Raw genomic sequence first — 27,412 nt, forward strand, 5'->3', positions numbered from 1 at the left:
TACACAAACCAACACACACACACACACACACAACAAGCAAATACACATACATATATAGCCAGCGTTCCTGTACTCAAAGCATTCCTAATCGCCGCAACAACAACAACAACAGCAACAACAACAACAACAAATTAATAAAACAAAAACAAGCGACAACACACAACAAAAAATCGTATAAATCAAAGCTTGTAAATTATATTACACACACAACAACAACAACAACAAACAACAAAAAATATATCTAAATATAAATTTAAATTAAATTAAATTAAAGCTTTCAATGCTTAGATAAATTATCTACCAAAAAAAATAAATAAATAAATAAGAGAAAGATAGAGAGAAAAGTGCGTGAAATATTTAGGAACAAAAAAAATTATAGCATAATTCCTAAATTAATTCTAATCCAATAATTATAACTAAAACCAATATATATATATATACACACATATATATATGTATGTATATATAATACTAAAAGTAAAATATAAAAAATAGATGCAAATTACATTTTAATAAACTAAACACGACACACAATAGCAACAATAACACAAGGTGAGATTTTAACTTTGCCCCATCTATGATAACTGTTTACTTATAGTTGCATACATATGTATTTAGAGGCATATAAACGTATATTTGCATATGTGTATCTATGTATCTTCCATCTGTTCCTTTTAGTTTGATCTATAAATCGTGCACAACAACAAAAAAAAACAACAAAAACTTAGAAAAAAAATGCGACCGGCGGCCACTTCCTGTCAACACCCAACAAACAGAACGAAATCCAGTTAAATGTCCACTGTTCACATAAATGCAATAAATTTTCAAATCATTCTGGTATTTTGCTACATCCCATAATAACTGTATATGCTATATACATACACCTAAGCACATACCTATATTTATATATATATGTATAGATACATACTTTGTCTAAAAAAAGCCACACAAAACATTTGTTTTAAAGCATTCCAATTCTCTTCATTTTTTTTTTTTTTATGAATGCTTTTAGAAACCCTTTAATATTTTTTGTGGCTGTCATAAAAAATTTTGTAATAAATTAGCTAGAAAAAGAAAAAAAACCACGACAATTTCTATATATTCATACCTATCATATATACATACATATATAAATATATGTACATTTCTTTTTTTATTTATTTGGGGTGTGTCCCGCCTAGGGGACAACAACAACAAACTATAAAAAAATATTGTTTCGTATTTCCTCTTGGGAAGGGGGGGGAAATTAAGCTAGCATATATTCTAAATACATACATACATATTTATGAATGTCCAATATATGCTAGTATTTATTTAGTATTTTTTATCTTCAACTTACAGTTAACTCAATTATAAATTCAACAAATTAGAGATAGATCAATTGGTTAATTATATTCTAGGTAAACAAATAGTTCTAAAATCCATATTAAGGATTGGTCCTTAATATAATTAACCAATTGATCGCAATATCAAAAGAATATATGAACATATATAGAATATCTTTAGTCTAAAAATCCTGTGGCTAAATTCAGTAGGAATCAAACAACTAAAGCATCTTATACATTTAATGGATTTTCGAAATAAAAATAAAGAAAATAGAAAACGTTTAATTCTTTCTCATCTAAATATAGTGAAAATATTAAATAATTTGTTGAAACAAAAGTGTAAACAATACTTTTGGGTTAGCACCAAATTGAACTCACTAAAGCTTAGCTTAGGATCAAATGAATTTTGGGTATTTCAAATTAAAAATCAATTTGTTGGATTTCTCTAAGAATTTGAATAAACATATGTTTGTTTTTGGGTTGAGTTTTCTTTTTTGCTTTGGTCTTTGAACCAACTGGGAGACAAACAAAAACAACAACAACAACATCAATGACAGAAAAAAGCCATTATTAGTAGAATTTAGCAAAGACCAAGTCAAAGTCGCGTGTAGCTCTCTTCATCTGCCACCCCTCGCTGCCCGCCCTTGTCACCTCGAACTCTTTCAATGTTTCACACTCTTTTAATGCTTTATGTCTCTAGTTTCCCTTCCATACCTATCGTACTTTTTTTGCCCTCTTACACACACACACACATTACTCTCTCTCTCTCTGTCTCTCTCACCTTCTCTATTTTTTTCGTCGGTGCAAGTGTGAGTGTGTGTGTGTGTGTGTGCCTCTCTAGTAGTAGGCAAATCACTTCCGTTCAATGAACCCATGCGTAAGCCAGCTTCAAAACCCAACAGAAGAGCTCTGCCTGCCTCTTTTTGCCTCTTGGCTACACACATACACACACACACACACTCACACACACACACACACGTGTCTTAGCTATGCTTCTTCTTTAGCTTTTTTCTCCTTCGTTTTGCTTCTTTTTCTTTCGCTATCTGCCTTTCACATAGATACTACAACACACACTCTTATACAAAAATAGGAGTATATGCGTTACCATCGCCATCATCATCATCATCCACTACATCTACCTGGCCTAACACCCCCAATCACCTCTCTCCCCCTCTGACGCTCTCTAAATCTGACGTTTTCTAGCTTTGTCTAACCTTTTGTCATCATCTTAAAAAAGGGCATTCCCATTAAGTATCGAAATTATTTCATTTGGCTGTTTTTTTTTCTGGAATTTGCGGAAAAATTTCTACAAAAACAAAGTGGCAACGGGCTTGGTCTAGATGGCTTTCATAAATTAATCGAAAGCTAATTAAAACAGCTGACGACTATGAAGGTAATGCCACCAAAAAAAAAAAAAAAAACAACTACAAAACCAAGGTCTCTCTCCTATCAATCTATCTCTGTCTTACTCTCGCTTACTCTAGTGGTTTTGCGGTCTCTCTTATCAGGCGTCTGGGTCTAGTTGCTTCTGTATATATGTACATATATTATATACATATACATATATATATAAATATATACATATACATATATGTATTATATGTCTGCATCTACTAAAAAAACGTCTTATCATTATTTAAGCACCTGTATTCTCTACATTTATACATATACATATAAAGGAGATCGGTAACAATATTAGAAACCGCGACACCCACATGACCATGACGACAGACAGACAGACAGGCAGTCAGACATATAGCTAACACACACACACACACACACACACACACACACACATGAATAGATCATCATAATGATGATGATGAGAGATTCGTTCGACACCTTACAAGGTCGTTGTATAAGCTAAAGCATTTGAATGCATTTCCAATTGCAAAATCCCAACGTTTTAGGCGATAAGAAAAACTAAATAACTATATATACATATGTATGTATTTGACGTGATTTCAGTCCAATGATCAATCACGTGCTCGTGGTCAATGACTGATGAAGCCAAGTAACTTAGTCAATTGATTCGAACAAAATCCACCCAAAATACAAAGTGACACAAAAAGAAAAGTGCTGGCCATTAAATATTTAGTCTATGGGTAAGACTATTTATGCTGATAGTTCGATTTATTCTGGAATTCAGCACAGGTGAAGAATCTGTGTGCGAAAAAAAGAGATTTTTTGTTTTTGTCAGGGCGAATGACTCTATTTGAATATGAATGTATATCTTTTTGGGTAGTTGGAAGCGCAACAAAAAAGGTTTTTTTGGCTACTAACATGATCAATTTGTATGTGTATAGTAGTAGTAGTAGATACCCTACATGTTCTTACCCCCCCCTTCAGCCATTTGGCAAACACCTCCTGCAACGACCAACGTACAACTCAACTCGTTATCAGGCTTACACAAACACACACACACTCACCCGCAGGCAGACTCACACTTATACAGGCCGTACACCCTCACAGCAGTGTACAGCAATCGGAATCGGGCCTGATGTCTGGGTCGAAGTCTGAATTTCGTTTCATCGTTTCATTTTTGCTGTCGTTCTCTTGCCGTTTTTTTTTTTTTTGTTTTTGTTTTTGCCATTTTTCCATTGTTTTTATTTATATATGTATGGATTTTGTTGCTCTCTTTTTTTTGTGTTCTTTTGTTTTTTGTTTTGTGATCTACGTCTTCGCCTTGTCTGCTATCTCATCCGCTAGGCTTGGGCCCTCTTTCTGATGATGATGATGATGATATCCGGTAGGTAAGGGGGAGCTCTCTCTAAAACGATGCTAATTTGTCATAAAATTTCGTTTTTGAAATTTCATTTTTTTTTTCAAATCCCTTTATTGGTTATTTCATGCTTATATTTTTTTGCTTCTTATCATCAAAGTTGAAATTTTAGCTTTGGTCATTCAAGAAACAAAAGCAACAAAAAATAAACGAACGAACCTCATGTATGGATGTATGTACATATGTATGTATGTATAATAATAAAAAAAAATGAGTCCGAGTCCAAACCGGACAGACAATAAACGCTAATCGACTGACATGCGGCCTTTGTGTGATTTTGATTTCGAGACTCTTGCCGATGACGTCTCAAGAGAGGCAGCAGCAAAAATGTATAGGCAGGACCGTGGACGGTGGTGGGGAGGGGATTTAAAATAACTTGGACCTCGATTAGTCATTGTAAAAATGCAACCGAACATGAAAGAGAAGCAGCAGCACCTAAAAATTCGAATTCAAAAACAAAAACTAACAAACGGATATTCATATCTACATATGTATGTGTGTATGGAATTCTCGTTGACTGGAAATCTTTGACTATGATTATGTAATGACAAACAAAAAAGCCAACCAAAACTTTATAGAAGCAGCGGACAAAGCGTTGTCTGCGTCTTTACCTCTTTCTGCCGCTCTCTACCTCCCCCGCTCCTTTACTCTCTCTCTCTCTCTCTCTCTCTCTCTCTCTCTCTCTGTCTCTCTCTCTCTGTCTCTGTCTCCGTCTCTCCGGTATGTAAATCAAAATCGTCCGACTGTCTGGCCTCCCCTGTCTGTTGGTGTGTGTGTGTGCATGTAGGCGTCACAATGATTAGCAAATCTACAGAAACTCTCGAGCGACTAAAAAAGTGGAGGAGAGAGGGAGAGGGTGAGAGCGAAGCTGTCGATGCCGGCCACAGCAAAATAAAACAAGACAACAAAAACTTTTAGTTGAATGTCTGGCAAACTAATTCAAGAAAAAATAAATAAAAAAGAAATCAAATAACTGGAAATTAAAGTGGCTACAAATTTTAAAATTCAAAAAAGCCTCTGAAAACTGAAAAAGAAAAAAAACTAGCACTACTTGCGTAAAAAGCAATTTCAAAAACTATTTCAAATTCCTAAGACCAATATTTTGGAAATTTTTTAGACGCACTTGGTTCGAATTTGGCTACGTTCATATGGTTTTTTTCTAACCTGAAAAGGCAAGTAAATAAAAAAGTAAAACAAAAATTAAAGGAGCAAAAGAAATCAAGTTTGGTATAAACTTAATCTTGACTTAATACTAAAAAAAACTTCTTTGGTCCATAATCAATAAATACATAGTGCAATTTGACTAACTACAGGGACTAAAAGACCCTAGTTCATGCATTTTGAACAATTTACCAACCAATTGACCATCAAAGATGAAGCAATGCCAATTAAATCGATGGATATTTCTTAGTTATCAACATTTAAGTAAGTACAACTAAAATGTTTTGCCAATGCATTGCAATGTCAAAGCAAACCGATCCAAATGGGTTCACTGGGTGGCAACAGTGCGTATGAAATATATTTACAGGTAACTCATATTAATGAGCAATCAAGAAAACTTAAGTATATAAATTAGAGACCATTGCGCAATTAGCCTACCAAATGGAAACGGAACTAAAATAAAAAGGGTAAAAAAGGAAGAACGCAAAGAAAAGAAAAAAAGAAAAGAAAAAACCCAACACGCCAAATGACAGAGAGGAAAAGAAAAGTGAACAAAAAAAAAAAACTGATAAGACTGTAATATATATATTTTGTATATAGAAAAAAAAAGGGGACCTAGAAACGGAAGCAATGGCGCTATCACCAGATAGACCAAAGAACAGATCAAACACAGTTAAACACACATATATATACTATATATACATATGTACATACCTATACACTTGTCGTTCTCCCTGTCCCTTTCTTTCCTTCTTTCTTCCTTTTGCTTTGTTGTAGTTTTGTCTCTTGTTCTATCTGTCTGAAAATTCTATATATTCTCCAGTCATGGTGCGATTCTGTTTTATTCTAAGAATTTTGTCTCGACAGTCAGCAGACCCTTTTTGTGTGTTTGTGTGTGTGTGTGTGTGTGTGTGTATTTTTTTCCGCATTGCCACGCCCCTCTATATACATACCTACATACATGCAAAGCTAAACTGTGGCCTGTGGCCTACATTTGTGCCTTTCTCCCTTCCCTGTGTCTCTAAGGAAGGACCATGGAGGGAAGGGGTTGGCTCTGTTCACTCTGTTGTTATGTGGGGCCTTCATCAATGATTTATTTGCGTTTCGCGTGTATGTGAGGCAAAGTCATGCGATGTCTATGGCTGTGTGTGTGTGTTTGTGTCTGTCTAAGTTTATGTGTCTGTATCCTTTTTTTGGAGGAATTTCCTGCTTTTATGGCTTGGCTTTTCGGCATTCATTCGTTCTCTTCGTGTTTATTGTTGTTGTTTGAATGTAGGTCAATAGGATTTTTTCTCTCTTACTCTCTCTCTCTCTCTCTCTCCCTCTATCTTGTGTATTGCGTAATATTTTTCGATTCTGAAATGTTTCTACCTACATACATACATACATATATGTGTGTTGCGTGTTTTTTAACATCTTTTATATGTATGTATCTACATGTTCAAGTTTTAAGAAAGATAACCAAATTTTATGGCCTAAGGTGATTATTATTTGATTATTATTCTTGGGTCAATTATGGTTTCAGAATCGCACAGTGACTCATAAAGAAAAAAGTACAAAAGGACAACACAAATTTTTGTATATAACAAAATTATTTACAACAAAAATTGAAGTTGAGATTTGAATACTTTCGGAGATATGATGTTTTTTGTGAGGCAAACTTTAAACTCCAAACGAATTTTGGCAAGGATAATTCTGAACCGATTTTGATGAAACAATAAGCAATCGATGTAGAATAGCCATAGTTCTGGTTCTGACCTCAATTGTAATTTTAGGATTTCAAACGACTAGCCGCCACCAGGATAACTTTTTTATTAGCCCTCATATCAAAAAAGAATTCTTTAAAAAGGGTCCTTCTTAACAAGAGTAGAGAGAACCCTTAATTATTATTAAAATTTTGAATGTTTTGCTTGCTTGAGATTGAGAGAGTATACGTTATGTTTGTTGAATCCAATTGACTGTAAAAATGTTTGTGGGAGATGTTTTTGTAGTATGTAGGTAGGTCTTTTAACACCTGTTAATAAACAAGATTCTAAGTCTTTGAAAAACTATTTACTAAGCATTTGTTTTAGATAAACTCAACACTTTCTTTGGCTGGGTCACCTTGTAATTGAAAACTTTTCTGTCTGGTCAGGTATCGCAATAAAAGTTGCTTGTGATCAATTTTGTAAATAAATAAAATACGAGATGCCGGTCGGTTCTTTTGATGTACATGTGTAGGCTCCAACCCCATCTCTTTTGTCTCTCTCTCTGTCTGTCGTTTTGTTGCCGGTTGTATTTCAAGACGATGCCCAAACTGGGACGGACATACATATGTCGCAGTGGCTGTCGCTGTCACTAACGTCGTGTCGGTTACATGAAAGATAATTATCTACATACACATTACGATGAGAGCGACAGAGAAAGACAGTGACAGAGAGAGAGAGAGAGAGATTAAGTATAGGGCGAGGGCAGAAAAAGATATTTATTTAGCAAAACTTTAAATTTTAATTGTCTAATTGTGTGTGTTGCACTGCAATTTATGTGAAATCGGCTCAAAGAGAGCGGGGTTAACACATTTATTTAGCCGACAGTTAATCTCTGTGGCCAAAAGCAAACAATAATAAATTTTGTTTGCAATTTGCAACAGTGTCTAAAAATATATATAAGCAATTTTGTATATAAAATAACATCAACCATCAACCATCAGACCAAACCAAACCAAACCAGACAGACAGTGAGACAATGTATAAAAGTCAGAAGAAAAGAAAAGACAAAACGCCGAAAACTTCAAGCCAGACGCCGACTATGCAATTCTTTTTCTTTCATTCTTTTTTTTTTTTTTTTTTTTTTTTTTGTGTTTTGCTGAGCATTGCACAAATCTAAACGACAACAACAATAACATATTGTTGACTGTTGTTGCTTTTTTCTTTTTAAATATTATTTTTATATTTTTTCTTTTGTTTTCTGTTGGTCTGTTTCTGTTTCGGGTTTATTTATTTTTTTTTAGCTTGACGCGACAATTTGTCTATCTATTTTTAACTAGCTTTGTCTCGGTTTCCCTTGACAGGTCCCTCGCCCCCCACAATGCCGCCATTCCATATCTCTCTCTCTCTCTATTGGTTTGTGCGACATTTCTTTGCTATACATACATATGTAGGCCTGTTTACGCCCCCCTTGGCACAGTCCATCTGCACACCCCTTGCCTTGTTGTCCCCTCATTTTTTTCGGTCGGCCAAAACCATTCATTTATTTTTTTTTTTTTTTTTTTTTTTTTTTTTCTTGATACCCTTTAACTTATTGTGTCCAAAATGAAAGGGTATATTAAGCCCAATTAACGTATGTAGTTTATTTTCAATTCAAGTTGGGAAAATTGGCAATATTTATCATATCCTCTAGTCACGTTGATGGCTTTGCGTCGTTTTCCCAACCCAATTCCAGTTTCGTTAACTCAAATGTCGTCACGTTTTGATCGACATATTTTGAAAAAAGACACCATCTGTTGAGGAAGTTACCAATTACGATTAAACAACAACCACAGAGGGTTTTCGAGAAGAAAATAAAACTTGTGGTAGGTCTTCACCCATGGCAGATTTAGGGTATACCAAAAGTCGACGATTTTCCTTATTTGATTGCCACATTTTATTTCTTGTGTTCATTCTCTATGGCATATATGTATGTATGTGGAATATATATGTACATATGTATATAATTTTATATAATATGTATGCATGTATGCAGTGGCGGATCCTCGGATGGAGGGAATTAAGGGAAATTCCTTAAAACAAATACCTGAGACTTTATTTCAGAAACTGGTCAAATTTCGAATGACTTTTCCCTTCAAAATGACCAATTTTGCCCGCCAAAACGAAGAGCTGTGATCCGCCACTGATCCATGAACATATGTGTGTATGTATTTATGTATGTATGTATATGTAAATATGTTTGTTCAACAACAATTTATTTTCTAGGCCTACCATGAGACATTTTCGACTTTTGCAGACAGTTTCAATGTTCAGGAATTTGATTTTGATTTTTTTATGACTTTCTATTTTGTTCGAAAAAATCTGAATTGACCGCCAAAAAAAAAAAAAGAATAACAACAAAAAGAAATAATAAAAAAAAATGTTGCCCATCAAGCACGTGGCTTATTACAACCTCTGGTCCACCTCTCTACCCCCAGACCCCCCACCCAAAGCAACTTAACGCGTTCACTCTTGGGCTTACCCTTGCGTTTCGCCTGCCTCATTCCGCCCCTCTCTCTCTCTCTCTCTCTATCTCTCTCGTTCTAACTAAACATATTATTATCAGCAGACATTTTTAATCGACTGTTTTTGCTATTGTTTTTTTTATTTTTTTTTTATTCATACATAGTACATTAATTTCAAATCCATTTGCAGTTTCCGCCGTCACACGTGTGTCTGGCGGGTTCAAATCTACGTATGTACATATTTATAAGTATATACAGATATCAGACAATAGTTATGGCTCCCTAGGCCCAGGGGCTCCAGACAAACAGTGGCGGAGTATGAGGGAAGGCTATCCGATACGAAAGCAAAAAAAAAAAAAAAACAAAAATTGAGAGCTTTTAGTTATGATTTACGTCGGTGTCGCTGATGATGGCGGCTCTTTTGAGGGAATTCCCTAGAAGTATTATGAATGATATGATATATACATATGTATGTATATACATACATATGTGTATGTGTAAGCAATGAGCAATGTCTGGCATTTGCTTTTTTTTCCAAGGTTAATGTAATAGTCGGAAATTCTCTGGCGTCGGTTAAATTTACCATATAATACACATATCAATTGAATTTCTGTTTTCTTGTCTGCTGGTATTTGATCAATTTATACATATTTTCAATTAGCTTTTGATTCCTAAAAGAGCCGAATAGTGACTTTTTTATTATAAACTATTAGATAGTTTATAGTGTCTGCCATTTGAGTCCCAAAAGGAAGAAGCATTCGACATGCTGGACGAAATGGTACATAGCAAATGGATGCTCTGTTTCTCTCCTCTCTCTCTCTCTCTCTTGCTCCTCTTTGCCTGTCTCAGACCTGTTGGCTGGAGTTCTTATTACTTGCACTCTCTCTCTATCTCTATCTCTCTCACTCTCTCTCTCTCTCTCCCTGCAGCTGTAAGCTCATATAACAAACCGTTATTGCTAGAAAATGGCCAGTTGCTACGTGGGCGCTTTTGTAATCGGTTGTTCGTCAACTTCAGTAAGATTTAGATCTCGAATTTAACTTTTAACTTACATAACCGTAATTGACTCACTGTGTCAGTATGTCTGTCTGTCACACACAACACAACACACACCTAAACCTAGCAATTTAACTTCAAACGAAATGTTCCTCTGTAATTACAAAAAAAAAAAAAACACAAAAAAAGCAAAAGGCTCCAGACTTATTATTATACCACTACATATGTATGTATGTATATACCTACATATATGTGTATACATACATACAGAGATGTAGTGTATATAGTCGATGCTTGTCCCTGTGATTTGTATAGGTAATTAAGGTGTGAGTTTTCAATCAAAAACTCGATAGACAAGAGTCTTTATTAGCATTCCACACATTTCATCAGAGAGCTCATTTAGTTTTCAACAAAAATTATAGAAATATGTATACATTAGAGTGAGAAGAACCACAAACACTTTTTTTTCGATATTCCAAACTCTTGTCATTACAATGAAAATCCAAATGATTAGTTTATTTGTCACACTAGGCGTATACGTTACTTTTAGCTAAAAGGCCATGAATGGTTTTTTTTTTTTGATGATAATGATAATGAAGATAATGAAATCGTTGTTCATTTTGATCCAATATTATTAAGCTTTCTCTAATCATTTTGTTTGTAGCAAAGAATCCAATCAAATTGGTTTGGTTTTTTGCAGTTTCAGTTTTCTGTTTCGGTTTCGGTTTCTGTTTCTTTTTCGTTGTCGTCTTTTATATATGAAAATAAATTAGCTACACGCGCTGCTATCGATTTGCACGCTTCACCTTTGTGATAGGTGTTTGCCGTCCGTCGTCATTGTTGTTGTTGTAGCTTAATTTTAGCTACGATTATTTGATATTCGTTTTTTTTTTTTTGTTGCCTTTAGATAAATGTACAAAGAAAGTTAGATCTGAATGAACAATATTTTGATGAAATATTTATGAAAGAAAGAAAAAAATCCAAAAATCCTGGCGACATGAAAATCTTATCTTAGACATGTTTCTTTTTTTGATAACTGTCTGGGGCAGTCATCTGGCTGGGGGGCGAAAGTGCAAAACGCAATTTGGATGCTTAAGTCACACATTTAGCGATAGCGCGGAATTCCGATTGCCCAAAGTCCTAATAAATAAATAACTGTCAAAAAGAAATGAGCTCAAAAGCTTAAATTTAATTTACAGAACTGCAAAGAGTGTTCCATTCCATTGCATTTTAGTGTTCCATTCCGTTTTATCATTTCAAAGTCTTAGGATATTTAATAGTAACAGTTAAATGGCACAAAATGTGGGTGGGATAAGTAAATGGTGGAAGGGCTTTATGTGTTTAGCTGTTTTTGACACAGTTCTAAATAACGACAGTGAATGGGAAAAGAGAGAGAAAGAGAGAGAGAGAGAGCAGAGGATAAGAAGTAGATCAAAAGAGGTTAGCCCCTATTGTATTTTTCTCCCCTTTTTGCCTTATTCATGAACTAGTTTTCATTTATGTACCTCTCCATAGCCCCGCCTAACACGCCCACTACTGACCCACATTTATGTACTTACACACAGACAAAAACAAAAAAAACAAAAAACCAGGTCAAATAAAAACAAAATAACAAAAAACCATCAACTTCAACCATGTGAATCTCACTGAGAGGCAATTTTTGCGTAATATTTCGAAGCCTCTATCAATATTTGCATGGCAGAAAAGCAAACAAAGCGCAAAACACAGAACCAAATGAACAGGAGAACAAGTAGCATGAGGATGAAGAAGAAGAAGAAGAAGAAGAATAGCAGCAAATGCTGGCACCGTGGGGAGACGGAAGCAGAGCCAATAGAAGAGAACCAGAAGCCAACGCAAAAAATGAAAACAAAATAAAACAGACACTGCAGGGGGAAAGAAACAGCAGAAGCAAACAAACAAAGCACAAAATAACAACAAAAAATGACACAATGTTGCAACAGACTAGGGTTATAGAGTCTAGAGCCAGAGACAGAGGCAAGATACTAGTGGCGGAGATAGTGTCTACCATATACTTACTCATAGTTATAGAGGGTTAAACCCGAGACTGGCTTGAGCTATTGAATAGCCAGAGAATAGAGAACAGAGAACAGGTGATGATGGTGGCCTGACACCCACTCGAGTCTAGACATCTTGTCTTGCCGACTAAAATTTTAACAAAGACGCAAGAAACTATGTTTAAAATCATTTCAACGATAGTTCCCTGTGAAACTCATTTAACTTTAGCTATGTTAGAAAGCTGCTTAATTTAACTGTTTTCTCAGAAATATATTATACCTAGAGGCACATTACTAGAGCAGGAGGAGAATTTTAAATGCGGTTGATTTTCTGTTTACGCTGCGTATACGTAATCAAAATCCGAAAAATTGCGCATACGTACCGTTTACACAAGATGGCATGTGATTTTTTTTCCCCCATTAATTAATGAGTTTGCAAAAAAAAAAATGAAAAGAAAAAACTCATCCACACAAATACACACGTAAATAAAAAATCAAAGCCCAGACCCGCGCATACCCCGCATCGTAATTGCACTAAAGGTCAAACGGCATAGGCAAGCACGAGCCGAGCCAGAGACGGGGACGGAGACAGAGTCAAAGCCAAAGCAAACTCATCATCATCAGCAGCAACAGCAGCCTACCGCTGCCCTGGACTGGGCGAGGTCTTCGTCGCCTCCGTCTCCGCTGCCGCCGCTGCTGTCGTCTCTGTCTGCAGTTTTTTTTTTTTTGTTTTTGCTTTGCATTTTTCATTCATTTGCATTCTGAGGCTCTCTGTCTCACTCCATCATCTCTCATTCTCTTGTCTACGTCTACTTTCTGTTGCTAAGAACACAAAAATCTTCAATAGAAGGGCAGAAGGGTTGAACGTCAAACGGAGAAGCTGTGGTATATGTTTTAGAGGTTTAGACCAAGTAAAAAATGTTGCCGTGATTTCTCTTGCTCTCTTGATGATGATGTTGATTCTTCTGCTTTACATTTCATCTGACGTCAGCTGTTTTGTGTGCAATGTTTATCAGCTGTCTACAATGCCTAAATACAATTAACTTGCTAAATCTTAGGCAAACTTTAACTGAAATTTCATCATAATCATGATCGTACATACATACATACATATGTATGTACATATGAACATCTATAATAAATCTCACACCTACACTGCCCAGCATCTGGCATTTTAGTGGTTATTCGTGGTTCAAGTTCAATGTCATCTCAATGTATTATCATCATTCAGTCATAATGCTGAGATGATAATGCCTTTTTTCTCATCTATAACACATATTTATATATGGCATTGTACATGTACATACATACATATGTATATGTATGTATGTATATATGTAGTTAAAGAATAGAGTCAGTTTCGCGACATTTAACCTTGACATCCAATTAAGGTGTCAATGCCTTCTACTTTTCAAAAAAATGTACATATATAAATATAAAAAATAAAGGAGAAGAAAAACACTTTTGTTTGGATCCCCAAAAAAAAAAAAATAAATGCACTTGAAGCGCTGTTGCGCTGTTGTCATCATTAGCATTGCCATCATAATCATTAAATTAATAAATACAATATTCTATATAGTAGGTAAAAGAAATTGTGTCCAAACTCGACTCAACCCAAATCAACTGAACTGAACTCAGCTCAACTCAACTCAAGTTAATCAATTGCAATTGTGTATAGCAAGAGGAATAGTAAGAACAAATTGACTGATTATTTTTAAGAAGATTTTAGCTTTTTACATACAAACATATATACATATGGACATATATGTATATAGTCTAAATCTTCTCTGACGGTGATAAAATTTGGATTTATATTTCGATTTAGTTGGGATCTGTAAATGAATAAATGTGTTGCCAAGCCAATCTGAGCTATCTTCCTCTCTCTCTCTCTCTCTCTCTTGTCTCTTATTCCTTATGTGTGTTTATGTGTTTCGATAAATTTGCATTTGGCATCAATATTTATTATCTTGGTTTCTTTTACGCTTTGGCACGTGTTAAATAGTAAGTGAAATATACAACTTATATACGTATGTATGTCTATATAGTTGCCAAGTAGCCCTTTCTCTTTCTTGTTTGAGTCATCGTGATCAGGTGATTGAGTGCATATAGTATTACACACACTCAAACACACACTCATATGTCTATAGAATCATTTTACTTTACGAACTTTTTGCTTTGAGTTTAAATCTCTTAAAAAAAAAAAAAGGAGCTTTTTATGCTGAAACCATATTACACATATGTACGTCATGTTATGTGTAAAAAATGATCATGGTCTACATGGTTAAAGTTCAGGGAATAATATTTGTATGTACATTATATTACTCATACGTCATGCTAACCTCAGCATACATCATCATGCCCCATTGATTTATACTGAGAACTTCAATCTGGTGTTGTATGTATCTTGGATGGAGAAGGCTAAATTATGCCTGGAACATGCATTTTGAAAAATCTAACAATTTCTAATTTCTGATTTGTACGTACAGATAGATTTTTAAATGGCCAACTTAAATTGACGCAATTACCGTCTATCTATTCCCCTATATTATCTCAACAATATTTTAGACATTGAACCCATAGATAATATGTTCATACATACATATATGACACAGTGACTAGTGACGATCTCTAAAATAAGACTTACTGCTAAAAACTTGCTAATTGTAATAAGCTTCAGCCGCCAGCTGATGAATAATTAATTTTAACACAAATTCCATTGGAAATTTTCCATATTACTGGAGCTTTTCATCATGCTGCTACCCTACCCTACACTACCCGCGTCTCATCCATCGGGCGTTCATTACTAATTGCAGTGAAACTGGAAAACAAAATACATACATATACGAAAAAAAAAAAAAGAAAAAATTGTTATCTAAAACAAAGTCAAAAAGGCAATGAACAATAAACGTTAAGCCGGTTGAGTCACCTGAGGCGGCACAGAAAAAAAAAAAAAAACGGCGAGTGACAGCGGCTGGGAATGCGCAAAAGTCTAAAGTGCCTCCACTTGTTATTTTTGTTGTAAAAGTTGGAGCCAGACAGTAAATACAACAAATACGAGTCAGAGTCAGACATTGTTGACATTTTTTTTTTCTCTTTTTTTATTGTATGAACATTTTAATTTTACTTGATTAACGTTTTTTTTTCCTCACTTCTGTCTGGCATTCGAAACCTGTACATCGTATAATTTGTTCATGTCTGTCTGCTATTGTTGTGTTACTGTTGTTTTTCCCAGCATTTCTCTTTTTATTGTTGCTTTTGTTGTTGTTTCGTTTTAATCATAAATTACATTCAAAAGCATTTTGCTTGATGGGACGGCATCAAGATACCCTTCAGTAATTGGTTAATGTATTTCGTAACTTTGTAAAAATGTTCAAACTCGATATATTACGATTGACCTACGATACATTATCGATAAGCTATCGATAGTAGGGAAAAGTAATCGACAACTATGCGTAGTGAAAAAAATGTAAGCAAAATTTGAATAAAACCGAAATTGAAATACAGTTAAAAAACAGAACAGCCGTTGATGATACCGACTATCGATATTATGGTCACTCAGGATACGTCACTGCTAAAGCCTAGTTTCAGTAACGTTAAACATACCCTCTTACTTCATATCTAAGGGGTATTTAAATTTCATTTTCATTCAGTGATCAACCAAAAACAAGAGAGGGACATGCATACATACATATGTACGTAGTTGTTTATACATACCAATTTATGTGCATAGATATGTATGTATGTATGTATGTCCATATGTACATACATACATATATCCATACAAACATTTGTGTTAATGTCTAAAAAGAGAAACAGGCAGAAAGCTAGAAAGAGAGATCATGGCTGGCGATTGATGAGAAGGCTGGTGGGTGAGAGGTGTAGGATGGTTCAATTACAATGCTGCGTCATATTTGCCTTGATGAAATTGCGCGCCCATTTTGATATGTAACTGTACATCAGGTGAGAGAGAGCAAGTCATGAAATTTACTGCTCTCTTTTACATATGTATGTAAATTTTTTTTTAGATATGTACATATGTACATATGTGTGTTTCTATGTAAGCACGGGTGTACGCAGTCTGGCTGTCTAGAATAGTTGTAAAAAATCTTGTTGCGCAAGCTTTCGATGCTGTGTATGCATGTACAGTGGATATCCCCTAATATCGTAGACATTAGCGCAATGAATAAATGCATCATTGAACTTTGTCCTAGAAATTAAACAATAATTTTTTAATTTTATCCCATAATCTAGCTAACACACAACAATGTCTAATGAGACTCTTATAATTGGAGTCTAATTACTAGGGATAAGTAGACTTGGGCCCATTCACACTCATGTACATACATATGTATACATACATACATATGTATGTATGCGATACTCACTGTTTAGATATAAACATATCCATACATACATACATACAGCTCTAGCTGTAAATATATTTTGTATGTATGTATGTACATACATATGTATGTATATTTGTGTTGTTTTTACAGGGTCTGCGACCGCCGCCGTTGCCGAGACAGGCGACGGCCTCTGTTTGTCTGCCATTCTATCAGACATTGTCTGGTGGAATTTTCATTGCGATATACATATGTATGTACATATGTATGTATATGTAAAATACCCAGCAGATATTTTTGTATGAATGTACATACATGCATCATGTAGTACTTATGTACATATGTACATAGATACATACATAGATCTACGTCTATACACACATACATACATACATACATGTACATACATACATATAAGCGTTACTTAAATTTTGGAACATTAGCTCACACTTTAACGTGAATTATGGGTGGTAATGAAAGCGTGTCTCAATATAACTTGTACATATGTATGTATGTATGTATGTATGTATATACATACATATGTACATAATTGACCAGGGTATTTGTATGTTCGGTTCGCAACCATAACTTTGCCTTTGTTGTTTTCCTTTCGTAGAGAGAGACCTTCTTTTGCTTATTTGTTTATCGGTTTCTCGCCCACATTCACATAATAGCTGCTAGCCAGCCAGCCAGCCAGGCAGGCAGTCAGTCAGTTAGCAGCGCTAAATTTTCTGCGCATGTGTGCTTGTATCACTTAAGTCGTCTGCTATCTAGTCTAGACGCATACGTACATATGTATGTACATATGTGGCATGTCCGTTGCTTACCGAACGTCTCTTGACTTTACCCCACTCTTTGTACCCTTTGCCACCGCCACGGCCTGACAAAAAACACAGGCCCATGTCAATCTGTCCCTCTCACTCTCTCGTTTTAGCTATCACTCTCTCACTCTCTCTTTCTCTATCTATCTCGGTCTCTCGTTTGGGGTCTATCGTCTATAGGGCGCGCACCTTGTACGTACATATGTATGTATGTAGATATACAAAACTACATACACGTCTAACACACGTCTGTCTTTTGTTTCACTTCGTTTCGTTTTCATTGTTATTTGGTGCTACTGTTGCCGCAGTCAGTCTTTTATTTATAATTGAAAACAAAAAACAATACAATTTCGTAACGAAACAAATATTATTTGTACGTTTTTTTTAGGCCATTATTAAAAATTGATTTTAACGATTTGCGTTTTGTTTTCTTCTCCTTTTTTTTGCCAGGTTCCACTTTGCTAATTGCCATTGGTTTATCGGTGTGTTTGGCCTGTGGCACTATATTCGTTACCATCATTGCGCTACGACGTTCCTCAAGCACCACCAATACCAGCTCAATTGCTACCAGCAGTGCCAGTACGACTCAACAATCGGCACGCAGGATACGTCACAAGCGACGTTCTTCGCAAAGACGGCTGCCAATTGGAATTGGTGGACTGGTAACGGGTAATAACGACGACAACGACGACGACAATAACGACGAGGCTATATCTACAGCTGCTCTGGCCCTGCCATTAACAACAACATCAACAATATTGTCAGAGGATCAAACAGTAGCAGTAGCATCAGCAGCAGCACCAACAAAATCAGCAACAGGAGCAACAACAACAAAAACACTTTTGTCAACCGAGCCGGAACATTCTGTACCCGTAAGTACCCGCACACACACACAAGCGCGTACATATGTATGTCTGTATGTGTATGCATAATACGGTACTCTCCACCCACTAAGCCCACAACTTTTGTCTAGCAAAGAATTACACTTGAATAAAAGGAGCAAATTTTGGAATTAGATTAGCAACTTATAAGTCAGAAAACGAAAGTACATACACACATATATACATACATATGTACGTACATATGTATACCTAAAAAATGTGCATAAAACCGTATAGGCCATAGTTTTATTTTCGTGGATAAAATAAGCAAGAGATTTTGGTGCAATATTTTTTGCAGTGTATTAACAATAACGAAGGAAAACCAGAAGAGAGACACGTGTCGAAAGTTTTTGTTTCTTTCTTTCATTTTTATTCTTTTTTTTTTGCTTTTGCCATTTCTTTTAAACAGCATTTCTATCATTCATTCCCTTTTGGGCTCGACTCAGACAGACAGCCCCCGTCCGCCACTCCACTGTGTGTACATATGTACATACATATATCCTCTGCCATCCTTATTCGTCAGTCCACTTTACTTGCAAAAGTTTGAGTTTTTCGCATAAAAGTCCTTGAAGCAACAGCTCGCAATACAGACACAGTCTTCCTTAAATTGCTTACGCCTCCATATTGGGTGTGTATGTGTGTGTTATGTAACATGCTCCTCCCCTTACTCCTTCTGGGTTTGTAGATATGTACATACATATGTATGTACATATGTACATAAGTATCTGACGACTGGCTGGCTCTTGCTGTGTTATGCAATGTCTGTGTTTTACTGAATGCACAGCACGTCTGAGTCGGCATCTCATTTTGGCATTCAATTTTTATCACTTGCCCAAAACATTTCTTCTTCATCATCATCATCATCGTCATTCTGTTTCTTCAACTGACTGCCAATTTTTTGATGATGTCTTTATTATAATGGGCCCAGACAAATTCAATTTCTCCATCATCTTTTGTCTCTATATTTGACTTTAAATGCTTTCCAAATCCAAACAAATCAGAAAACAAAAAAACCAACATGATAATAAGCGTTTTATTTATTTATCTTTGAATTTTTGCGTATTGAATTTGCAGTAGCCGCCGTCGCCGCTTCTGGCCTTGAGATTGGATTTTACCTTCACTTCTATAAACATAAATATGTACATATGTATGTATGTATGTATGTTTTTGTATGTATGTACATATACATAAATACGTTCTGTGTGGTTCGTTGCAATGGCTGGGCTCCCACATATGGAATTTTCGTGGATTCTTTGGCTTTGGCCCAAAAAGCTCATTAGAGGCAAAACCGCAACCGCTGCGACGCGGCTAAAGTTGTTAAGGCGGCTTTTAGATTGTGGCTTTAAGATTTTATATAGCTTCCAGGTACATACATACATACATATATAAAGAGAGAGACAGAGAGAGAGGGAGCGATTGAGTGGGGGGAGTGAGTCAGAGGAAGAGAGCTGGAGACGTAGGCGGTGACTGTCGGTAAAATGTGAAGACTTTGACAAATTGTTGCTTGCTCTAGGCTGGCGACTGACTATGCGCTGACATCTCCAGCTCATTTTTCATCTCAACAAATCAGCATTATGAATGAACTCAGGCATATTGTATGTATGTATGTATGTACATACATATGTACGTATGTACAAAAGTATGTATTTACAGTGAGACCATGTTAACTCAGATTTGTATGTACTTACATACATACATATGTATGTATGTAAGTATGAGCAAAATTGTACAAAGCGGAAGGATATTTAGGGAGAGCTTATTTTACTTAAATGAAAATATTTAATGTCAACTTTATTGATGTAATAAATTTCACAATGCTGCATATTCGATAAGTTTGGGATTTTCTCTCACAAAACTAAATATTAATTTCGTCACTAGCAGTTGTTACTGTATCAAAAATGTTTCTTTTTTTTGTTTGCTTAGCTTATTTGGAGTAAGTAAGCTTGCTTTTTGCAAGCCTCTCTGTCTCTTTTCCGAAGACCTAGTAAGCGGCATCCATTTAGAACAAAGATGGAGACATTGTGTGGGTTGGCAGCCAACGCAATTCCGCAATAGGGAAGGGAAAACACAATTGCCACTAATAACCCAAGGCGTTCTTTAATGGCATCAGGCAGCAGCAAAAGTAGAAGTAGCAGCAGCAGCAGCGGCGGTGTGTGTTTAATCGAATTTTATTTGCCGCCGTTAGCCAATGAATAATTCAAATTGATTATTAAAATGAGAATGTGTGTGTAAGTGCGTGCGCGCGTGTGTGTGTGTGTGTAGGAGGCGTTAACATTAGCCTACCTAAGCGTGTGAGAGTAGCTTCAATAATAACCGTTATCTATGCCAGACACACGCACCAGCATGCAGAGACCTGCATAAATTAATTTCAATTACACACAAAAACCAAAAGTGTGAATAGGTGCAAAAGATGATGCGCCTATGTATGTATGTATGTACATACATATGTATGTGGCAATTGGTAGGGCTTAAGGAAGGGGTGGGTGTGTATGGAGTGCTTGGAAACAACACATAAACAGCTGCTGGCTAAAATAGTTGCCAAAACAAAAAAAAAAAGAGTCAAGGATTCAAGGCAAGGCCGAAAGATAAACAGAATGTAGTAAATTATGTCACCCAAAAAACAAAAAGAAAAGAGGCAAAAACAACAAACAACGACAACAGATGGGAGAGCATTTCTCTTACGTCAGAGCCTTTGAAAACTCAAAATGAGGTTATTGCCAATCTACCCTCCATTCCATCGCTCTCTCTCCCCCCATTTCATCACTCATGTGCAATATGCGCTCCAGTAAACATTTTAACCTAATTTGATATGTTGTACTCGGATTACCAAAAACAACAGAAAAACGAAAAAAAAAAGAAACAAAAATTTTAAAAACAAGTAAACAAAACAGAAAGCTTCCCTTTACTTCAAGGATACCCAAAATACATATGTATGTACATACATACATACATACATATGTATGTGTAAACTCTTTGGATATCCTACATAGTATGCCTTTCAACCAATGCTGGGTATAATTAAGCAAAAGAGAAATGGCCCTCAAAGCAGGCACTCAAATCAAAAGGCATGCCTTGGCATGTAATTTTCTTGCAATTGCAATTTACAAAATTGCATTTTGCATATTTTTATAATTTACAAAGTCGCCGTCGTTGTCTCGCAGCTGCCGCCGTTGCTGCTGCTGCTGTAGCAGCAGTCGTCGAATGCCGACAAAAATACTTCTTGTTGTTGTCATACCCTTGAAAAAAGAGTATACTCTTTGTACCATTTTGTTTGACACTGTGTTACCAAATAAATGTGCACACATTCATATGTACATATGTATGTATACAATATGTATTTATTCTTAATCACTGTGCATTATGTATGTTTGTACATACATACATATACATATAAACTATAGCTAGGGATCGAGGAGGAATAGGAACTTGCAAGGGTATATTAAATTCGACACCCCTCAAGATAGCACGTCCCGCTACTTTTTTTTTTTTTTTTTGCTTTTGTTTTTTGTTTCAGTTTTTGTGTGTGGCCAGAGCAGAGATTTGTCATTTTTGTCATGCTTGCTTGAACACATCAATCGCCAGGTGAGGTGAGGTGCGTCGGCTAAGGGGAGGAAGATAAAAACGGAATGTGGAACATCATCATGTTTGCAATTTATATTGAGTAAAGCGAGAGGAATGTTACAAACTTGATGAAACAGCCAAATAACAAATGTACATACATACATACATACATGACGTGTAAATAAGTATGTATGTACATACATACATATGAGCATACGTAGCTGAAACTACCCAAAATGGCCGCCACAAAAAAGGAACAAAGCAAAATCAAAAACACAGTTGTAAAGTAACAACCGTTAAGAAAACTCTGTGATGAGTGTGTAGATAAGTTTAAAGACAAAGTACAAACAAATCAAATAAGTATATCGATCGGCGATTTATCGATCTGTGTTATCAATTACGTCTCGATATTTGCGCGCCACTATTTTGTTAAAGCTGCCTGCCGCTTACGGTTTTAGGCTCAGTATTTTCTGTGTATTTTTTTAAACTTTTTTTAGTTTTATTATTATTCATAATATGAGTGGCGAGGGGGGAGCAAAAATCCAGTAAGAGCAGCCGTAGTAAAATGTCTTACAGTATAGAGCAGAACGAGAACTATCAGCAAAATTGTGAAATGCAGGTGGCCAAGAATACTGCAAGCAGAATTGCGGTGGACGCCCCCCTAAAAAGCCACCTACGGGTAAAGCTCCCAAGGAATTGGAGTTGGTGGATCGTATGACTTCTGCTGATTTCCGCAACGATCACGCCGCCCATTTGCAACATATGCGAAACATGCAGAAGGATCCTTACAGTATGCAGTTCTTCGAGAAGGCCATGCAAATAAATCAACATCTATTCAAGGATCGCGTTATATTGGTCCTCCGTTGTGGTCCGGGCACATTAGCCCTTATGGCAGCCCGTATCGGTGCCAAACGGGTCTATGCAGTCGATTATTCAAATGTGACAAGCTATGCCGAACTGGTGGTGAAGAAGAATAATTATGAAAATAAAATTAAGGTCCTCAATGGTCACATGTCACAGGTCCGATTGCCTGAAAAAGTTGATGGCATTGTGAGCAGTTGGATGGGACAGTGCTTGCTGTATGAATCGAGTGTACTTGAGGTTGTTGAGGCCCGAGATCGGTGGTTAAAACCTAATGGCTTTATATTACCAGATTTCGCATCACTCTTTATGCTGGGATCTCAGGAGCAGAAGCTTAAGGACAGCCTTTGCAATTGGTGGTTATCTGTCAATGGCTTTAATATGAATGCATTGCGACAATATACCTTGGCCGAGCCACGGTTTTTGCGTATTCAAGGCGAGAAACTTCTAACAATGGCCCATCGTGTCTTGTCCCTCGATTTGCTAAAAATTAAAAAACACGAAATAGGGATTGATCGAGAAATTAAATTAAAGGTCAAAAAGGAAGGCTTTGTGGAGTGTTTCCTTTTCTACTTCGATGTTGAATTCATTCGTTCGCATTCGCCATTAAAACTAAGTTATAATCCATATTTAACTATGCCCTTTAAATCCATTTGGCATCAGACTGTACTCTTTATCGATGAACCATTTGTAGTTCGTTTTGACAAGCAGTACATTGGACATCTTGTTTTTAGGTCATTGAAGAGACTAAACTTCAATCAAATGGAATTCTATATAAGCTTCTTTGAGTCGTCGGATAATAATGCAGATTATTTATATAATAAACGCTTAGTATGTAAACGTTGGCTAATGACTGACTGCTTTCAATCGTACGACCAAGTGGCCAGTTGTCAGGATTTTCATTCGACGAAATAGCAAAATACGTGTATATTTATAATGTCTATATTGTTGATTGCTTTTGGGGGATTGACTCGCTTCCTAGCAGGGTAATAATATCTAGCAAGTAATTGATCTAGAGTGATTAAAAATAACATCTAATTATTTTCGTTCATTGTGTCTTGCAGATGCTATCGGTACAGACGGCCGGCTGCGCGGGAATGGAGCGGCTCGGCGTTCCGACCCGCACCTCATCCGATGAAAGGTATTCGCACATATATAACGGACTTGGTTACAGATATACTAATCTTTTAATTGCATTTTACAGGGATCAATTTAGATGTAGAGTGCGTGTCGAGCTCTTGCAACAGCAACAGCAGCAACAACAGCAACAGCATCATCACAGCAACAAGCAACAACATTCCTCCCACCAGCAACAACCACGCATGACAACTCCAGCATCATCATCTTCATCATCATCACCATCATCATTATCCACATCCACAGCAGCAACATTATCTGCAGGTTTACAACAGCACAGCTTGAGCGGATCGGCAAGCAATCATAGCAACATCAACAGCAGCAGCAACAACAACAATAATAATAACAACAACAATAGTATTAGTAGTAATGTGGCCAGAGGTGGCATTGAGGCCACCACCCTCAAATATGGCAACACTGGCAGCGGGAGCTTTAAGGGCAATGATCTTAGCTGCAATTCCACCGCCTCATCCATGTCTTCATGTGGCTCCTCATTGCAAAGTCACAGCAATGATCATCATCAACATTACCAATATCAACTGCAACAACAGCAAACGCCACGTTGTCCACATCATGTACCACTGCCGGACAGCGAGTACGGACAGGATAGGCATCTGCAAATCAGAAGTAACTATCAGGTTAGTACATATACAGAAATGAAGATGAAAACGAATTCTGATGACATTTTAACAAACCATTTATCCACCATATAGCAGTCGGAAATCACGCGTTCATATACAAAGCCACCGCCTAATAAAACAGTACGAGATGTACCAGAACAACAAATCTCGTGTGCCGGCAGTAGCAGCAGTTCGAGCAGTTATCGTCTCACCACACTCCAAGCGGCATCGATTGGTGGCACCTACTCCTCATCATCGTCGTCGTCGTCGTTATCGGCATCATCGGCTGTCATTTCTGCCGCTGCTGCCGCCGCTGCATCCAGTTCAACAAAATCCAAACCGAATGCCATAACCAAGTTCTTCTCACGCATCAGTTCACCCAAATCGCCAACTTCAATGGTCGTGGCAGCCGCTTCCGCTTGTACGACAAGTGGTGCGACAGGAGCAGCACCATCAGCAACATCCGCCTATAGTCAACAGCCATCGTTGGCCTCCTCCGCCTCAATGTCGTCATCGGCATCATCGTTGGCCTCCTCATCGTGCTGTGTGTCCACCTCATCGTCAGCCTCATCGCTGGCGGCTGTACCATTGCCCACATTACCCATCTCTAATGCAGCCAGCCTTAAGAGTACAGCCTGCAGTTATGGAACTAATCCTGTATCCGGAATCCATACGTCAAGTCCATCCAGCAGTCATCATCATATTTATGCCGGATTGGGATCCAGCACACAATTGTTAACCACCTTGACAACATCTGCGGGTTCAAGTGGTTGTGGTGCAACTACGCCAGAGAGAATACCAACACCACCATTATCCGTGTCTGTGCCTATTGGTGCTGGATTGCAACAGTTACTCAAGAGCAGCAGCACTACATCAGCGGCAATCTGTGAAACGTCTTCCTCTTCTTCCACAACAACAACAATAAGCCACTGTGGGGTTAACTCATAACTGAGCTCATGTTAAGTTTACTATTAATTACTCCCATTTTGGGGTTTGCATTGGTTGCGTGTGCCAGGGGCCCGATTTCAAATCAAGTTTAACCGCGAAAACTGAAAATGTAAAACCTAACAAGTGTCACCGTGATGGATTCGAAATAAAGGCGCTTAACCGTTTCTCATGCTTATAACGGTTAAACATTTAAATTGATGGGGTGCCGGGCCCGCACCCGCACCTATGCATCCCCATTTATAATATATATTTTTTTAATATTAGCTTATGTTAAACATTTAAACAGATTTATTTTTGTGGTAGGTCTGTGGGCCAAAACGTTACGCCAACTGTTTTGGTACGAAAAGACTGTTTATTAGTCAGAATTTAATTTGTAAATGTTGATTAAACAATCTAATTTTTTTTTTGCTGCAAAAACTAGTTTTTTTTCTGTAAAAAATGACAGACTATTATTATTATTATTTTGTATCATCATTTCCATTTGTCACTTGTAAAAAAGAAACAACAAATAAGAAGCAACAAAACATAAATATAAACAATAACAAGAAATAGACACACACACACACAGCATAAGAGAATATGTAATTTTATGATTATTTGAATAACTCTAGTTTATACGACAACAAGAAAAAATACGAAACAAAAAAACAACTCTTAACTATACTCTATTCAAAAGAAGAAAACAAAAAGATAAAAAAAAAAAAAAAAAAACAAACCCAACCCGCCCCTCCCTAATTCTATATATATATATATATATATGCATACTATATAAAAATACATACATATATATGTATAGAAAATGTATGGCCCAAATTTTTAGTTCAATTGAAATTGTATTTTGTATATTTGCTAACGGAATTCTAATGTTTAAAAATGTGAACGAGAATGGAAGAATGAAAGAAAATGAAGAAAAACGACAAAATATGAAATCTATGTAAACCAAATTGTAGAGAAATTTATTTGTGTTCTCTTTTTTATTTTGCAAGTAGATGAGAAAGAAAATAAGTGAAATGAATATAAACAATATCTAAACACATAAATTCTAATATATGTAGATAGCTATCTACATGTGAACGCAAAACGTGAAAATAAAATAGTGGTTTGCCTTTCTAACGTCTAATGCCTGCCACTATTTTATGCTATCGATAACCATCTGAGTAAAAAGTGCTAAGGTCTGAGTAAAAAGTGCTAAGGTCTGAGCCGGAAGTGCTTAGGGCTGAGTCTGTAATAACGGAAAACCGAAATTTGAATACATATGTATGTAAATCAACTTTCTTTGTTTTTTTTTTTTTTAACTTAGCAAATGTTGGCCAAGTCATTAGAAAGTTAATCGCACATATAACAATATATGTATATGCATATGTATATATAAATATAAATATATTTATCTTTTTTTTTGTCCATAATTTCTTAGAATTTCCAAGCTAATTAAGTACATTAAACAAATTAATCAATCAAAAGAAGAACAAGAGAATAGAAAAAGAAAAAAAACAGATGAAAACGGAAAATGGTTTCAACAACTTACGATCCATGAAATAAAAAAATTTAGCTGAAAATAAATGGTATAACTCTCTACTAAACAATCCTATCAAATCTTCAAACTCAATGTCTATGGTAAAGAAAAAAAAACAACTACAACATACATATTACAAAACTGAAAAATAAAATAAAATAAAAGTATATAGATAAAAACAAAAGTAACATACATAGCACCAAGTAAAATTTGGCAAACCAAAAGAGAAAGAAGAAAATTGTGGTAATAAATTATTAAA

General features: G+C 36.1%; 2 protein-coding genes and 1 long non-coding RNA gene across 8 annotated transcripts; 2 read left to right on the forward strand and 1 right to left on the reverse strand.

Annotated features, from left to right (window-relative positions):
• The first annotated feature begins 420 nt into the window (after window positions 1-420).
• Window positions 421-27,294, forward strand: LOC137578359 (uncharacterized). Of its 6 annotated transcripts, none has more exons than XM_068292108.1 (5): window positions 421-552; window positions 18,083-18,504; window positions 24,000-24,076; window positions 24,140-24,710; window positions 24,786-27,294. In XM_068292108.1, the coding sequence occupies exons 3-5, from the start codon at window positions 24,000-24,002 to the stop codon at window positions 25,638-25,640; spliced, it is 1,503 nt and encodes a 500-aa protein (XP_068148209.1). In that variant the 5' UTR covers window positions 421-552; window positions 18,083-18,504; the 3' UTR covers window positions 25,641-27,294. The 6 variants fall into 6 exon arrangements, with proteins under 6 accessions (XP_068148209.1, XP_068148220.1, XP_068148236.1 ...); XM_068292119.1 differs by lacking the exon at window positions 421-552 and adding an exon at window positions 17,936-18,005; XM_068292135.1 differs by lacking the exons at window positions 421-552; window positions 18,083-18,504 and adding an exon at window positions 22,048-22,095.
• LOC137578396 (uncharacterized) lies at window positions 21,796-22,425 on the reverse strand. The gene is made up of 2 exons (XR_011032612.1): window positions 22,200-22,425; window positions 21,796-22,114 (listed from the first exon to the last, which is right to left on the reverse strand). It is a non-coding gene; the product is annotated as an uncharacterized lncRNA (long non-coding RNA).
• Window positions 22,630-23,850, forward strand: LOC137578385 (protein arginine N-methyltransferase 8). Its single transcript, XM_068292164.1, has one exon. The coding sequence runs from the start codon at window positions 22,789-22,791 to the stop codon at window positions 23,848-23,850; it is 1,062 nt and encodes a 353-aa protein (XP_068148265.1). The 5' UTR covers window positions 22,630-22,788.
• Window positions 27,295-27,412: the final 118 nt, after the last annotated feature.

This window comes from Drosophila tropicalis, unplaced genomic scaffold, assembly GCF_018151085.1.
Source record: "Drosophila tropicalis isolate 14030-0801.00 unplaced genomic scaffold, ASM1815108v1 contig_1190, whole genome shotgun sequence".
NCBI lineage: Eukaryota > Metazoa > Arthropoda > Insecta > Diptera > Drosophilidae > Drosophila > Drosophila tropicalis.

Excerpts from the sequence above, each read along its gene's own strand:
- LOC137578385 (XM_068292164.1), top strand. The coding sequence starts at position 22,789 with ATGACTTCTGCTGATTTCCGCAACGATCACGCCGCCCATTTGCAACAT.
- LOC137578359 (XM_068292108.1), top strand. The coding sequence starts at position 24,000 with ATGCTATCGGTACAGACGGCCGGCTGCGCGGGAATGGAGCGGCTCGGC. Across the intron at positions 24,077-24,139 it reads CGCACCTCATCCGATGAAAG|GGATCAATTTAGATGTAGAG; the intron begins GTATTCGCACAT and ends TGCATTTTACAG. Across the intron at positions 24,711-24,785 it reads AAATCAGAAGTAACTATCAG|CAGTCGGAAATCACGCGTTC; the intron begins GTTAGTACATAT and ends TCCACCATATAG.